This window comes from Paroedura picta, chromosome 6, assembly GCF_049243985.1.
Source record: "Paroedura picta isolate Pp20150507F chromosome 6, Ppicta_v3.0, whole genome shotgun sequence".
In the NCBI taxonomy this organism is placed as follows: domain Eukaryota; kingdom Metazoa; phylum Chordata; class Lepidosauria; order Squamata; family Gekkonidae; genus Paroedura; species Paroedura picta.
The window spans coordinates 62899333-62916119 of NC_135374.1; the positions used below are offsets into that span (position 1 = coordinate 62899333).

The 16787-nt window shown below is 42.2% G+C and overlaps 1 protein-coding gene across 2 annotated transcripts in view; it reads left to right on the plus strand.

The window, feature by feature from the left end:
• The window catches only part of UMODL1 (uromodulin like 1), a 50260-nt gene extending 35797 nt beyond the window's left edge, over nt 1-14463 (plus strand). For both annotated transcript variants that reach the window (XM_077342767.1, XM_077342768.1), the window contains exons 16-22: nt 2597-2997; nt 3882-4024; nt 5498-5734; nt 6488-6647; nt 10662-10746; nt 12624-12828; nt 13377-14463. In XM_077342767.1, coding sequence (XP_077198882.1) covers nt 2597-2997; nt 3882-4024; nt 5498-5734; nt 6488-6647; nt 10662-10746; nt 12624-12808 — 1211 coding nt within the window. In that variant the 3' untranslated portion in view covers nt 12809-12828; nt 13377-14463. The remainder of the gene's footprint in view (nt 1-2596; nt 2998-3881; nt 4025-5497; nt 5735-6487; nt 6648-10661; nt 10747-12623; nt 12829-13376) is intronic.
• Nucleotides 14464-16787: the final 2324 nt, after the last annotated feature.

Sequence of the window (16787 nt, forward strand, 5' to 3'; positions counted from 1 at the left end):
ACCACAGGAACTCCATCTTGGAGGAGTTGAGTTTCAGGTGACTCTGCTCTAACCATCCAGCGACCACTTCCAAATATCTGGCTAATGTATCCAGGTGTGTATGTGTGTGTGGGTGTCTGGGTGTCATCCACAAATTGGTGACAACCCAGTACATAGCTCTGGACCAGTTGGACCAGAGGGCAAATAAAGATGTTTAATAATGTGGGGGAACGTACTGTCCCCTGTGGCACCCTACATGGGAGCTGATAGGGATTTAGAAGAAGAAGAAGAGTTGGTTCTTATATGCCGCTTTCCCCTACCCGAAGGAGGCTCAAAGCAGCTTACAGTCGTCTTCCCATGCTTCTCCCCACAACAGACACCCTGTGGGGTGGGTGAGGCTGAGAGAGCCCTGATATCACTGCTCAGTCAGAACATTTTTATCAGTGCCGTGGCGAGCCCAAGGTCACCCAGCTGGTTGCATGTGGGGGAGCACAGAATCGAACCTGGTATGCCAGATTAGAAGTCCGGACTCCTAACCACTACACCAAACTGGCTCTCTTAGTACATTTAGTACAGCTTTCTCTGAATCCTTGCTTTCTGATCTTCCATTCACATTTTAATTCCATCTTCCAACCTGATTCCAAATCTCCAGGTTCCCTAATGTCTTCAGAACTTTTCTCAGACTGACACATTGGTCATTCTTGAGAATATCTTTCATGATCCTCTATACAGTTTACTATTTGACCTGGTTTTCTGAAAAGGTTGCCCACAATCACTGTGAGCCCTGACAGCAACATAATGTCATGTGTCCATCATGTTCTGATGTCTTAGTTTTTGATATTATTAAAACATTCACAAGCCTGGAATCTAGCCCCAAAATGGTATGCATAACTGAAAAGTTTTATTTAGAAATGGCTATATAACTCCACCAGTATGCTGAAGTACTAAAATATTTTCTAGGAAGAAAGTTTCATTATATTAATGGAATTGTTTCCAAGTAAAAGTGTTAAAGTAAATGAGACATAATGTGAGTACAGTATTTTAAAGGGTCTTTATTGGAAGGTGTATATTATCAAAACTCCCTTGTACATGTGTGTATTTTCATATATAAACACATGTTTAAATATTTTCAGTGGTGGAGCATTGTAACAAAACAAGGCACTTTGCAGCAGGAAGATTTCTTAATCACTTAAGCCCTCAAAAACATTTAAAGAAGATCTCATAATTCTGTGTGATAACATTTTAATGCACGTCTAATCTAATATTTACTTGTGATCAGAGCTGCTTTGAAAAATCTTTCAGTGAAATCTTTGAATGTTATTAAGGTATAACATTACTAGATTACCAAAGAAAAAGAAGCTACATTTTGAGGGAAATACAGTTTAGAAATAACTTCACCTCAGGTTGAGCTGAGGAGCAGCCCATTTCATGAACAGGTTTGGCAACTTTGAAAAGTTCCTTCTCCAGCTCTTGGTTTCAAAAGGGATGCAATACCCACCTTTGGGGAAATACTGCCAACAGTGAATGTTTGCTTAGTGACATTAGCACACAGGCAGATCTGATTGGCTATATAACATAGCGTGGTGTAGTGGTTAAGAGTGGCAGCTTCTAATCTGGCGAGCTGGGTTTGATTCCCTGCTCCTCCACATACAGCCAATTGGGTGACCTTGGCTTGCCATGGCACTTATAGAATTGTTCTGACCAAGCAGTCCTATCAAGGCTTTCTCAGCCTCACCTTCCTCACAGGGTGTCTGTTGTGGGGAGAAGAAGGGAAGGTGATTGTCAGCTGTTTTTAGACTCCTTCAGTCAGTGAAAAGCGAGGTATAAAAACCATTGTTCATTATCTTGTTCACCATGTGATTCCCAATCTGTTGGGATCACCCATGTGGCTGATCCAGGAACTATTGCCCTCACTTTTGGGTGGCTTTGTTTGCACTCAGTAATATCATCACATAACCAGATCTGATTAGTTATATTCCACAGTAATCCTCCATTCACTGAACTGGATGCCACAGAAGATTTCTGTAGGGGCAATAGTCCTTAGCACATGTAGAAGCACTTCAGTTTTTATTTACTGTCTACATGGGCTAAGTGATAGGGATTTGTATGCCTATTTTTTCATTGAGTGCAAGAAATAGTGGAAGGTATTTTTTTCTAACAATTTTATATGCAAATAGTTTTGTTTCCTGTTTTAAACTATAATGGTTCTATGTATTAGCACTGCCCTTGTGGTATTGCTTGCACTAATAGAATTGTGCTAAGTTAATTTTTCTTTCTATTCGAACATCACAGGACCCAAGCCAACTTATGACACTCAATTGGCTGGGATTGCCATCTGACTAATAATGAAAGATGCTGCGGGAATACTAAGGGGAAATGGTAGTGAAGCAGCAGCTGACAGGCCAATAATGGCAGGAAACTAGATCCCCCAAAGGGGAAGGTTCTAATTCAGGAAGTTGGGGCAAATATTTCCGTCTCCAAAAACATTACTTTTGATCATCAAATTGGCCTCTCCCTAGCTAAAATTATTTTCATCTAATAGATGATTGTGGCTGGGTTCTAGTTTACTGTTTTTAAGAAAATGAGCAATACTTTTTTTCTACCTGTGGTGCTGCAGATATTCAAAGAAAATCCTGGAACAGCACAGTTATGCCTTTGATATATTCAAATACTTCATTGGCTAACGAGGATTCTTCTGGAACCTTAACCAATACAACCACTGGCATGGCAGTGACTAAACAACCTACACAACCACGTCTGAATGACCATAGTTCAGTCCAGGTCTCTTCCTTGACTGTCACTAAATCTGTCCAGGAGATTGCCATGAGGAATGCAGTTCGAGTAGTGTGTGAGATTGAAAAAGTTGTCATCACCATTCAGAGACTCTTTCTGCGGCAGGAAGATATCCCAGAATCCTCCCTGTTCCTAGGGGAACCACACTGCAATGTAAGCGCCAGCAATTCCAGTCATGTTATTCTTCGGACCGGATGGAATGAATGTGGAACTGAAGTACACACTGTAAGTTACACACTGCTCCCTGATTGTACTGCTTGGCCATCGGATCTAGTTCATCTCAGTCAATTGATACAGCTTGCAAGGAATGCTTGAAGTTGCCATTCATGATGACGCCTACAACATAGCTATATGCAGGCAGTGCCACCACATTATAAACCTACATTTCTGCATCTTTTGTAATTCTGTGCTTAGTTCTTGATCCTTTCCCTAATGATGGCTGCATACTACTGGGTGGCCACATGATGGCGCAAGAATCTCAAGAGGCCATCCCAGGGCAAAGGTGGTGTGTAAAGTACATCATGGTCTTTTGGGATGCTCTCTCTCCATCACTGCAAGTGTATGATTGAAATTAGTGCACAGCTATCTATGAACAGCTCTGCATCACTGCTGGTGTTGGGCTGCAGTACGGGTGTTGTCTTAAAAGTGAAAGGGCTTGCATTGTTCTTTCTTTCTTATTGATTCCTGATTTTGTTTCCGTACAATTTCAACTTAAGTTTAAATTCAACTTCAATTTGATTAAAGATGTTACTTTTCTAATATGCAGGGATGTAATCCCTTTAGCCATTCCTCATATGGAAGATATCCTGTACCTGATCATTGAGTTTTTGTTTGTCTTGCAAGCCAAGTATATAAAAAGACCTCTTAAATTCTCCTTAATACTTAAATGAAATGTGAGGTAAGCCTGGATACAAGCAGCTTTTCTGCTGGCAAAAAGGGGAGGGGTGGGAAGGGGAGGAGACCACTAAAGGGTCTTTACCGGGGATCATGGGGACCTGCATGGATAAAAAGCATGTTGAATTGCAATTGAAATAAGGAGATGAGATGAGACTGATGAAACTCCTCAGAGGATCCAGTTGTTAACTTTTTTTGTTCTATTTATTTTCCAGAATACAACACATACCATAGTGAAAACAGTTCTCCGGAATGACATGTCTTCCCTGGGGGTCATCCATCACTTAAAGGTTGTTAGTCCAGTTCATTGTGTATTTCAAAATGATCTCTTGACTTCATCTGGATACACTCCGGAAGGGTAAATGAAATCTCAGATCCTATTGCTACAATAAACACTCACCCACAGATGTTATATTTTATAGAATGGCAGCAAATACAGTCTGAAAGGAGATCTTTAGAGAAAGAAGGACTGGGTAGGGTGCTCAGAGCTAGTTTTCATTCTAAGTATAAAATACATAAGCCTCTCATCAAGTGAGAAAATCACATTCCAGTATTGCTTCAAAGCAATTTAGAGTGTACATTGAATACAAACCTTTCAAAGGGTTTGCATCAGTTTTTACCTACATGTCCCTTCCAGTTGTTGGAACAGGCAATGTCTGCTATACAAGGAAGAGAAGAGCACTCTGTAGGGAGCAGAAAGAAGACAATGGTATATGATAGTGATAGTGACCCTGTTCTTCTGATGTCATTTCTTGTCTGTCTCCAGATTGCTACTCTTAGGGCAATATCCTGCTTCATCTCAGAAGTTCCACACGTAGCTCTCTCAGCAAGTGATGTAATTAGGAACCTATCTCCCTCTCACCTATTTACTATCAAATATTTTTGTTCCTAAATAAACCTTTATCTACATTTTAATCAGGTTGTGTACCATCACTGTATTAATTACTCTGCCAATACAAATGTGATGGGAGTCTCTGTCTAAGTTCAAAATATCACTGCTGAGAGTCTATAGAAAAGCAGAGTAGAATCCTAAGAGGCAAAGAGAAATAAGGAAGGGTGCAAAAGACAGTCATGTTAAATAAAGTAGAAAATTCAGAGGATGGATAACTGTGTGTATTATGTACCATCAACTTTCTTCCAACTTATAGCAACCCTACGAATTAAAAAATCTCCTGTCATTGACAGCCTTGCTCAAGTCTAAAACCGAAGGCCTAGGCTTCCTTCATTGAGTCAATCCATGCCATTACAGTTCTTCTTTTCTTCAAATTTTCTTCAAAAAGTTCTTCAAATTTTCCTAGTATTATTGTCTTTTTCAGTAGGTGATCATCTCATGATATGATCAAAACACGATAGCCTCAGTTTAGTCATTTTAACTTATAGGGAGAATTGATCTAGAACTCGCTTATTTGTCTTTTTAGTGGTTCATAGTTTCTGTAAAATTCACCTCCAGGACCTCATTTCAAACTAATCGACTTTTTTTTTTCCCTAGCAGCAATCCTAATTTAAATGAAGGAGATGAAAATGTCATTTCTATAGCTAAGCTTCTTTTGTCTTTGATGTTAGTTATCACATGCATAAATCCATACACAAACAATTTAAAATACCTTAATTTGGGTTGGAACAAGATACAATGCTCTCATTTATTTTATTTATTTAGAACATTTCTATGGTGACTCTCCAGAGAACCTGCTTGAGGCAGTTTACAGAATAAAATATAACAAAAACATAAAACACCATAAAAATCATTATTTTGCATTCTTTCAGTACTGTTAGGCACATTATAAATGAATTTTCTTTAAGGAATTTTAACATTAGATAAATTTGCTTACAGGGTTTACACCATATTTGAAGATTTACATGGATCAGGACACTTCTTATCAGAGATGCAACTCTTTATTGGAAATTCTCCAATTCCCAAAAACTTTAGCATCTCTGCTAGTGATGACATAATGATTGAAGTCGGAATTCGCAAAAAGGATAGCAAGCTCAAGGTGGTTGTCAGTGAATGTTGGGCAACTCCAAGTAATAACTCAAGGGACCTTATATCATTTCCTTTCATCCATGGCAGGTACAGTACCACAACCAATATAAGGTGATTGTGTGAGTGTATATGTGTGTGTGTGATGTGTTTTCATGTGAGCAAGTCTCTCACTTAATACACAAGCATACAAAATCAGGAGACAGAAAAGGCAGCCCTGCTTTAACACGTTATTGATATGTTCTTACTTAATAGTTCTTCCCCAATACATGTTGAAACTTGAAACCATGGTTGTCAGTGGCAAAACTTTAATCTCAGAACAAAGTTTGTGTCCAGTGGCACCTTTATTCAAGTGCAAGAACTTTCATGTGCAAGAACACTTCTTCTAGGAAAATGTGCTTGCTCATGAAAGCTTGTACCTTGGATAAAAATTCATTGGTCTTAAAGGAGCCACTGGACTCAAACTTTGTTCTCTTGCTGCAGACCAACACAGCTACTCACTGAAAACTTTAATCTATTTAGGTAGTCTTCCGGCAAGACTCCTGCTACTTAGCCTGTGCTTCCTTTCTGAAATGTGAGATTAATTCCATTGATCTCCCTTTAGGGTTGAGTTAATACAGATCAAGTAGTTTGAGCACTCAAAAGGAATAAATGCTTAAGCATTCAGCCTGTCACAAATAAATGCATAGGACTGGACACAAAGTCTACAAATGGAGAAAAGCTTGCACAAGGGATCTTAACTGCCTCGTTTCTTGAGTCCTGAAAAGACACTATTGAGGCATGAGAAGCCTATGAGAACATACATGCAACTAATTGTTATACTGACCTATTTCTTTTTCTCAGTTGTCCAGTTCCCAACACACACACTGTGATTATTGCAAATGGGATCTCCAGCAAAGCCCAATTTAAGCTGAAAATCTTTTCCTTTGTGAACAATTCTGTGGTTTACTTACACTGCAAAATCCATATTTGTGTGGAAAATCTGGGAAGCACTTGTAAGACGGTAAGGTATTTCCCCCTTCAAACTTTATTGCTTAATAAATGTTCTATTGGGTACTCAATGGAAAAACAAATTGATAATAAACCATTAAAGTGCTTGTACATTGTTCTCTCTCTGTGTGTGTGTGTGTGTATGATTGTAAAAAACCCTGGCAGCAATTAAAAAATTCTAGTCTGCTTACCATAAGAAAAGGGAACATATCTGGGCCAAGGTAGATATAGCGTTGGGAGGAGGTTCGATAATAGGGGGGGCAGTGAAGTACATAGGTCCAAAGAGGCCCCGCCCATGGGGTTTCCATGGGCAGTGGCCTGGTCGATGCTTGTGCTGCCCTTCAAATCTCTGTACCATCCCCAGATTTGGGGGAGTGAGGGCTAGGATGGATCGGTACTGATCCTCTGCTATGCCAGATCCATTAACAAGTCCTCAACCTTGAGTGATTATTTTGCAAGGCATGAGGCGGACCTGGCTTGCATCACTGAAACCTGGGTGTGAGAAGGTGCAATGATCGCCTTGAAAGATCTGGCACCACCTGGGTTTTTGGTCTTGCACCAACACCAGACTCATGGTAGGGGGAAGGGGTAGTGATCCTGGTCCAGGAGACCTTTCCCTTCAGAGCTCTCCCTTCACCATTGATTCCAGGGATTGAATGTGTCAGCCTAGGGTGGGAATCGGTTGAGAATGTATTGTACCCATCACCCACTGCATCCTCAAATTCGCTGTTGGCCCTGCTGGAGGTGGTGGCTGCCTGGGCATTGCAGTATCTCAAACTGCTGATTTTGGGGGACTTCAATGTCCATGCGGATGTGCCATCTCCAGGACTTGGGCCAGATCTGGCGTTGGCCATGGCAATAATGAGGTTCTTGCAATTTGTTGCCGGCCCCAGCCATCAGGCTGGCCTTACCCTTAATTTCATCTTTGGTGCAGGTGCAGAGGTGGATCTGGTGGTCAGATGCCATGGATGCCATGGTCAGACCACCATGCTGTGAAGGCCCAAATGAGGATGCCACCACTGCTCTAGTTGGGTGATGACCGTATTTTAGTCCGCCCATGGAGACTGATGGAATCCGAGAGATTCCTGAATAGCCTTCGGGATCTGATGCCCTCCAGCCTCGTTGGTAGCCATGGTGGAAGACTGGCAGTCCCACATGTTGGCTGCCATTGATGAGATTGCTTTTCGGCGCCCTCTCCACCCTTGCCTCAAACAGGCTCCACGGTACTCCTAGGAGCTTCAGGAGAGGAAGAAGGAAGTGAGACAGTTGAAGTGGGTGTGGTGGAAGACTCACAATGAGGTGGTACAGACATCTCATTGCACCTTATGAAGGCATATGAGAATGTGGTGAAAGCGGCAAAATGAGACTTGTTTACTGTGGAAATCATGTCCACAAGCTCTCGCCCAGCACAATTATTTTGCAGACAAAGTCGTCTCGTTCTGCTGGGACTTTCCATCCACGATTGATACAGTTTGCGAACTGAAAGCTCTGTGGCCGTCACAGGGGATGAGGCTTGATGACTTCAGATGGCTCTTGTTAACTAAAGTGGACAAGTTGCTGGGCTAAGTGAGGGTGACCACTTTAAGGGAAATTGTGAACCTCTCCCTTACAATAGGGGAGTTCTCTGAGAGGCCTAAGGAGGCAGTGATCTTTCCTCTTCTGAAGAAACCATCTCTGGTTTGGGCATGATCTTTGATGCCTCCCTTTCCATGGAGGCTCAGATCATGAAGGTAGCCAGGACAGCGTTTTTCCATCTGCTCCAAGCATGGCTACTAGCACCCTACCTGTCTTCGGACCACTTGGCCACAGTGCATTGGTCACTTCCAGACTAGACTACTGTAACTTGCTTTATGCAGGCCTACTGTTGTCCCTGATCTGGAAATTGCAGCTGATACAGAACACAGTTGTGAGGGTCCTCATTAGGACACCTTGGAGGACCCATATCCAGCCTGTACTAAAACAACTGCACTGGTTACCAGTCTGTTTCTGGATCAAGTTCAAGGTTTTTGTTTTGACCTTCAAGGCTTTATGCAGCTTGGGTCCTACCTATCTGCGGGACTGCCTGTCTGCCTATCCCCCCCCCCCCCGTAGAGCACTTCTCTCTATGGTTATGAAACTACTGGTTGTTGAAATCTGCCTGGCCTCAACCAGGGCCAGGGCCTTTTTGGCATTGGCCCCAAGCTGGTGGAATGAGCTCCTGGCAATGCTAAGGGCCCTGATGGAGCTGTCAAGGTTCTGGAGGGCCTGCAAGATGGAGCTCTTCTACCAGATGTTTGGCTGAGGCTGGGGAAAGGGTGCCCAGAGTTTCAATCTGGGGTCCCGCCCTATGGTTGGTTGCTATGGAAGATCTCACCACATGAGAACTGTGGCAGGCATTGGTGGCTGGTGTGGCAGAGCTATGGGATTCTTTTGTGCTGTTTCCGCCATTTTGCTGTTACTATTGTTTTAATGTTAGGTTGTTTTAACTGTGGCTGGGGATGTTTTATTGTTGATATTGATTCTTGTTTTTATTGTTTTATTGTGAGCCACCTCAGGCTGGTAGTTGCTGGGAGAGACAGGGTATAAATATAAAAATAAATATAAAGTTTTATTAAACAGAAAATTGAGGGTATAAGAGTGCAATCCCCAAATCTGTTACAATGGAATTCTTGCATTTAAAATGGTTTCATCCTGTTGACTTCACCACTCCCCGACATGCAGCCAGCTGGTTGACCTTGGGCTAGCCACAGCACTGATAAAGCTGTTCTGACCGAGCAGTGATATCAGGGCTCTCAGCCCCACCTCCCTCACAGGGTGCCTGTTGTGGGGAGAGGAAAGGGAAGGTGATTGTAAGCCACTTTGAGACTCCTTCAGGTAGAGAAAAGTGGCCTAAAAGAACCAACTCTACATCTTCTTCTTCTCAAAGATATTCAGCCAAAGAACAAATGATTGTGACATTCAATTGCTAGGGTCTTCCTAATCAGCTTCCAGTAGCAGTGAAAAACTGTGAAAGTGCTCAGGATGCCATGCGGTTAGAACTAGATCTTCATGTACTTTTCAACTCTGACCCTGAGAAATTATTTAATGGGATTTGCTTTCAAATATTCCTGTTTAGGATGGGGCTCCAAGTCTGTTAAGGCAGTGGTCCCCAACCTTTTTATCACCGGGGACCACTCAATGCCGGGGACCACTCAACGCCTTTTACTGAGGCCCGGTGGGGGGGGTAGTTTACTCCTCTACTCTCAACCACTGTCCTAACGCTCTCTGATCACTATGGTAATGTTTAAACATCCCTTCAAAATAAGATACAGACATGCCACAACAATGAACATAAGGAACATTTTATTTTCATGGAAATTTTAACTCATGACAATGACAAATCAATGGGAACCCTGAGCTTGTTTCGCTGCAATGGGATAGTCCCATCTGGGAGTGATGGGAGACAATGACACCCAAAGTGTGTTGTAAAGGGCCGGGGGGGGGGATGAAGTAAAGGGCCGGGGGGGGGGAGAAGGCGTCCTTCGGGGCCCACCTCCAATTAGTCGATGGACCACATGTGGTCTGTGGCCCACAGGTTGGGGATCGCTATGTTAAGGGATAGCTTCATTAGTAAGTCTATGCAGTATCTGGATTTAATTTTTTTGTCAAGCAGAAAATATTCGGGCAGACTGATCCTATCTCTCACTTTAGTTGCTGTAGGTCTCACAGTGTTTAGGATGAAACAGTGCTTAGGATGAAACAGGATTCCTCTCATTTTCCCAGTGTTGCATGATGGCAGCTGCTGTTGCTTCAGTACATGGGTACAAATCTCTTGGGACAAATGACCTCTTGAGACAGCAAAAGAAGCAGAACTCTCATTTCAAGGGCCTACAAGTTTAGGGTGTGACAAAGGAAGAAGAGTCATATAATTTTTGAGTGGTTCTTAATTTACATGAAAATTATGGGAATCCATAGTATAGGTTATTCTGTTGGATTGGATCAGAAGCTTTATGTTCAGTGTTGCATGTTGCTGAGCCAACCTTTGATCTAAACAAAAACATTCTTACAGAACTGCAAGGGTACCCGTTCTTGGAGGATTGGAGAAACTATTCCCATGCCCCGTGCATCCTGGGGTCCTCTGCGCAAAGCCAGTGGTGAGTAATCAATAAGGACCACAAAAGGGACATAAGGCAGGTGAGGATTAATGTTGAGATAGCTGGGAATCAGTCCAATGGAATTAAAGCAGTTATGAGGCAGTCTGGAACTAAGCTAACAGAACTGCTCACAAGTAATCAAGCCTTTTTGACTGATGCTGGCAAAAATAACAGTCATCATATGGGAAATTTAGACAGCATCCTAAAAAGCAGAGACATCAACAAAAGTGCGTCTAGTCAAGGCTATGGTCTTCCCAGTTGCAATGTATGGCTGCGAAAGTTGGACCATAAGGAAGGCCGAGCATCAAAGAATTGAGGCTTTTGAACTCTGGTGCTGGAGAAGACTCTTGCGAGTCCCTTGGACTGCAAGGCGAACAAACCGGTCAGTCCCAGAGGAGATCAGCCCTGACTGCTCCTTAGAAGGCCAGATCCTGAAAATGAAACTCAAATACTTTGGCCACCTCATGAGAAGGAAAGACTCCCTGGAGAAGAGCCTAATGCTGGGAGCGATCGAGGGCAAAAGAAGGGGACGACAGAGAATGAGGTGGCTGGATGGAGTAACTGAAGCAGTAGGTGCAAACTTAAATGGACTCCAGGGAATGGTAGAGGACAGGAAGGCCCGGAGGATCATTGTCCATGGGGTCACGATGGGTTGGACACGAATTCGCAACTAACAACAACAACAAATGCTCTTGAACTGCTGTGTTAGGACCACACTGTGTTTGTACACAGATTGGGCCCTCGAGGGCAGGCAGCCAAATACACACACATACACACATACTCTGCACCCAGCTTTTTGTATTGCTCTCTGGAGCCTTCTGTTAGAACCCCCTCAATCTTATGTGGAATCACTGAGGCCACAAGGGATGCCCCCCTTTCTGTCCCTCCCTCAGCTCAACATCCAGATGTCTCTTCTCTTGGCTTGCCTTGCTCTGGCCTAGGGTTGCCAATTTCCAGATGGTGCCTGGAGATCTCCCAGAATTACAGCTGATCTCTAGACTAAAGACTTCTGTTCTGCTTTAGATACGAGCTCGTCAGATGTAGAATAAGGTGACCAGATTGTCCCACTTTTGGAGGGGCATCTGGGGGCAGCTGGCAAATTGCACTTATGTTGAAATTAAAATATATATATATATATATATTACAATACTATTTTTGCGTTCTATGCATTCTATGAAACTTTTTGTTGCTCCATATAGACCAAATTTTTAATCAAGACACCCCCCCACCCCGGTAAATGGTGTCCCACTTTACCAATATTAAAATCTGGTCACCTTAATGTAGAACTTAGCTCCAGTTAGCGTGAGGGAGTGAGAAAGTTTAACTCTCCGCCCCCCCCCCCCCACTTTACCTGAGATCTGTTCTCAGCTTATCACTGCTGCTGCTGTTTGTGCTACTCCAGGAGCACAATAATATAGATATATATATTTTCAAATGGAAAGGCAGCAATTACCTTGGCTAATCTTTCTTTCCAGTAAGGAATAGAATAGGCAGTTACAAAGGGAATTTCAAGGGTACAGATGATGCAGACATCACATGAGATTAGACATCACAGACTCTCAGTACAATCATAAAAACACTTTCCTGGGAGTAAGCACCATTGAAGAGACCTTTTTATGATTGCTTCCTGTGTCAGCTGGTCAAATTATTCTTGCAGTGAACTTTGAAGAAGCCAATGAATGATCTACTTGCTTCCTGTATTTCTTAAATTCTGGTTTGGGACTGCTAGTGAAATTAAGAACCACTGATAGTGTGAAGATGGGGCTATTCATACAAGCAGGAAGTTTAGATAAGTTGTGATCTCCCTTTTTGATTAAGTTTTTGATAAGTTGCACACTTGTCTGTACTGAGATGTATGTTTATTGTTTGTATTTTAGATAATTTAAATGAAGAAAAGAAGCCTGGCTTAGGAGTTGGCTACATTGTCCTTATTGTCTTTGGTGTATTTGTTCTTGCACTGGGAATAGCAGGTCTTTTGGTTTTCCGATACCAACGAAAGGCTGGAGCATATAACTTCCAAATCAAGTCTGATAATTTTAGCTACCAAGTGTTCTACGAGTGAATGTTTCAATTTCATTGCATGTAAGGGAATTATGAATTTGCTTTCCTGTGCTTATTTATTCAGTGTGGCCTGGAGGGTGGAGTGATGAGATAGGACTGGGAAGATATAGGTTCAATTGCCCATGAAGCTCACTCAGTAACCCAGACCCACTCACCATCTCTCAGTCATTCTACATGCCTCACAGGGTTGTGAGGATAAGTAGGTTGCTACTTCCTGGTCTTTTGGCAGAAAAGTGTGATAAAAATAAAAATTATCTCCTTAGAAAAGTGGTGGGTCTTTGATATCTGATCCTTTATATGGCCACTGTCCAATGAGAGCCAATAGAGGAATTTCCCACTTTGATTGAGGTGGCCTGTTTAAGTACTCTCAACACCATAAAGGTGACTAGGTGGCCTTAGACAAGTAATTCCCATATTTAACTGTGAAATGGGATAACCCATGGAGGTCAAGGTGAGCTCCATGGAGGAAGGGCGAGATCCAAATGGGATGGATAGCTAGAGATAGCAGTCTATGCTGCTAATTATATTATTTATGATTAATGCTGATTTTTTTCCTCTTGACATTGTAGTTGGAGAGACTCTACAAATATCATTTCTTGGATATGATGCCAGGCATGTTGCATCCAACTAAAGCTGTCCACAAATGATGATATATTCCCTGGTCTTGTCATCAGTCTTCTAACTTCTTTTTACCAGATTGTGTCACTGTTTTGCAGTGCTTTGCAGGAATAAATCTCCTCCCCCTTACAAATTTTCTTCAAAAAGTTCTTCAAATTTTCCTAGTATTATTGTCTTTTTCAGTAGGTGATCATCTCATGATATGATCAAAACACGATAGCCTCAGTTTAGTCATTTTAACTTATAGAGAAGCATAGCTGTGCACATGCTCACCTTGGGCCTATCCCCTTCCCACCCCCTCCAGGCCCATCATTAGCCATTTTGGGACAGTGGTGTGTGGGTCAACATGACCATATACAGTAATATTACCTGATAAAGGTTTCAACACATTTTTAAAATATATAAATATTAGTTAATTCCCACCCATTTGGGAAACTCTTCCAGGGCTGTCAAGAAGCCCCAGGGTTTCATTCAACCCTGGTTGAAAAAGCTTGTCCTATAGGAATATTCAGAGGCCTTGAAAAGCAAAAACTGATGCCTTTAGTATAGGTCTATAAAAAAATTAATCATACCTGGATTGCTCTTTAGTGTATTTAAAGTGAGATGACTCAAATATTTTTGGATGTGCCCAGGGCCATACGAGATTGCCTATATTACTAATGGGACAGATAACTCTTAACTCTGGTTTATGTTGCAGGTTTAGTTGACCCTTAACACAAACACAATTATTTGGTAAAATAATAAAAAGAATTAAGGATAACCTGATCTTTCTTCCACAGATTTAGGAGTTGCTATATTGCTTGTACATTTTCTGTACAGTTTCATTTTGAATATTACTGATTGTCTTGAGTGCACATAGGAAAAGAGGAACTATTTTTATAGACTATACTTTGAGCTGCTGTAGAGCTAACTCTGCCATCCCTAAACTATTTAAGGTAAGTGACCACCCAAAGTTAGTTGGACTGAGGGTCACATTCACACGGAGGGTTCCCCCAAACCACTTCCACATCGCAGTGCTCTGTGCAGAGTTGTAACATGAGCTGGATTGTTTTGTAGGTGGATCATATTTTTAATTTGACCCCTGGTGAACTACACTGCTTAAAAGCTGTTAGAAGAAAACAGTTGCAAGTGAAATGGGGAAATTAGCATTTGACATTTGCTCAATAAAATCACTGTACTGAATAAGATGCATGTCAATGTTATCAGCTTCTTGTATGCTAACTTAATAAAGAAACTTTTCAAGCTCGTGTATAGTGATCATGTTCAATGACCAATCCAAAACAAATTTATATGTTTATACACATATGATTTCAACATATCTGGTGTAGCTGCAATGAAGTGCAACAACACAGGGGCTTCCATGTGATAGATTTCCCTGCAGTTTCTCTGCCCCCGTCCCCCTGCAGTAGCCACCTGCAGCAGCCACCTCTCTCTTGTACTCAAACACACACAGTAATTTTGTAATCAGTTTGAGATGGTTGAATTGAGAATTACTTGGCATCTCATGAACTTCACTTGCAATGTTGTTACCATCACTTATTAGATACCATTGCAAAAGGCAGGCCGTGTAATCTAGCCCATGACTGACATTTTACAATGTATCTAATGAAGCAGGCACAGAAGGTGTACTGTTAGCTGTTCCATGCTTTGTATCAGTCAGGTGATTACATTTAATGACTGAAACGAGTACTGCCTCTTCTCTGGCAATGGGAATCACCAAGTTCTTGAACGCAAAAGCAGTTCTGAGTTGCTCTGACCAAGGTGCAAAGCAGCTTGGCAGAGTCCTGTGATCGCAATTAACTTTGCCAGAGAACTGTGAGATGAACTCATCCAGAGTTCACCTCTTGTGGAGTCGAAGGAGTCCTAACAAACGTGATTTTGTTCATGCAAGAATGTTTGAACACTTCCCCACATGAGACAGCTCCTTGAATACAGAAAAGACCATTTTAAAGAGATACGAATGAAACTCAGATACTTTGGCCACCTCATGAGAAGGAAGGACTCCCTGGAGAAGAGCCTAACGCTGGGAGCAATTGAGGGCAAAAGAAGAAGGGGAAGACAGAGAATGAGGTGGCTGGATGGAGTCACTGAAGCAGTCGGTGCAAACTTAAATGGATTCTGGGGAATGGTAGAGGACAGGAAGGCCTGGAGGATCATTGTCCATGGGGTCACGATGGGTCGGATACGACTTCCCACCTAACAACAACAAAAATTATTTCTACTTACCTCTAACTGTTGTTCTCTAACATAAAGTGAATACCATAAAATGCAGTCTTCTTTCCCTGGGCCTTAGACATATTTCCCTGGGGTGGAGTTAAGTGTAACCTTAAAGTGACCAGACTTCAGTTTCAATCTTTTTTGTGCTGCCTTTCCCTTCAGCTCTCTCAATGACTAGGCTACATTGCCTCTTTCTCTCCCAGCCAGGGAAGCCCCCCCCCCAAAAAAAAAACGCACTCCCCCCTGGAAGCCCCTTCTCACTGAAATTCCTTGTCTTCATTAAAAGGATTTTAGGGTTGCCATGCCATGCCTGAAAACTGCTGTAAGTTTGGAGGGGGGGGGGGGAGTCAGGGGCATGGGGGGTGTAGTCATCACATATATGGCATCATGTCATTGTAGGAATCACCAGCAATTTCATCATAAAACTACACAGTTTCTGGTGACTCCTAGAGTGATATGAAGCCATTCTGGGGTTTTCCCAGAAATTGTGGTAAGCACTATTAACTTATTAATAGCCGTCCTTTCTACATAGGCACATTTCATGGATGTTAGGCATCTTGCATACCAACAGTAAAGCATTATAGTATTAACAAACCGTTTCTAGGGACCATGTTGTTCTTCCCCAAACACAATTGTATTGATAATTCTGTCAAATCTACTATATACATGAACACATTGTATGAGTCTCATTTGCACATACTGAGTTCCATAGAGATGACTTTAACACAGCGCTGCATATCTCTATTTTCAGCAGAAAGTTTGTGTCTCCTTAAATGATATGTGAAATGTAAGTTGGGTTGGGGGCAGACATGTGGAACAACCAGCTGGACAGACATTTTGGATCAGGGCTATAGCACTGAGAATGAAAGGTTTAACCTCTGCCACATGTATCTAATAAAAATGCCTTCTTGTAGTCTGCTTTTAGCACTGAAATAGAAAGAAGACAATCCCAGAATAAGTGACTGACATTTTATTCCTGGAGGAAAAGTCTCTCAATGGCTACTAGCCATAGTGACTGAGGGGAACCTCCACATTCAGAGGCAGTAATCCTCTGAATCCTTGTGCCGAGAGGCAACTTTAGAAGGTCTTGGCCTCTATGCCCTGTAGTCGGGTATCCAGAGGAACTGATTGTCTATTGTGTCTGA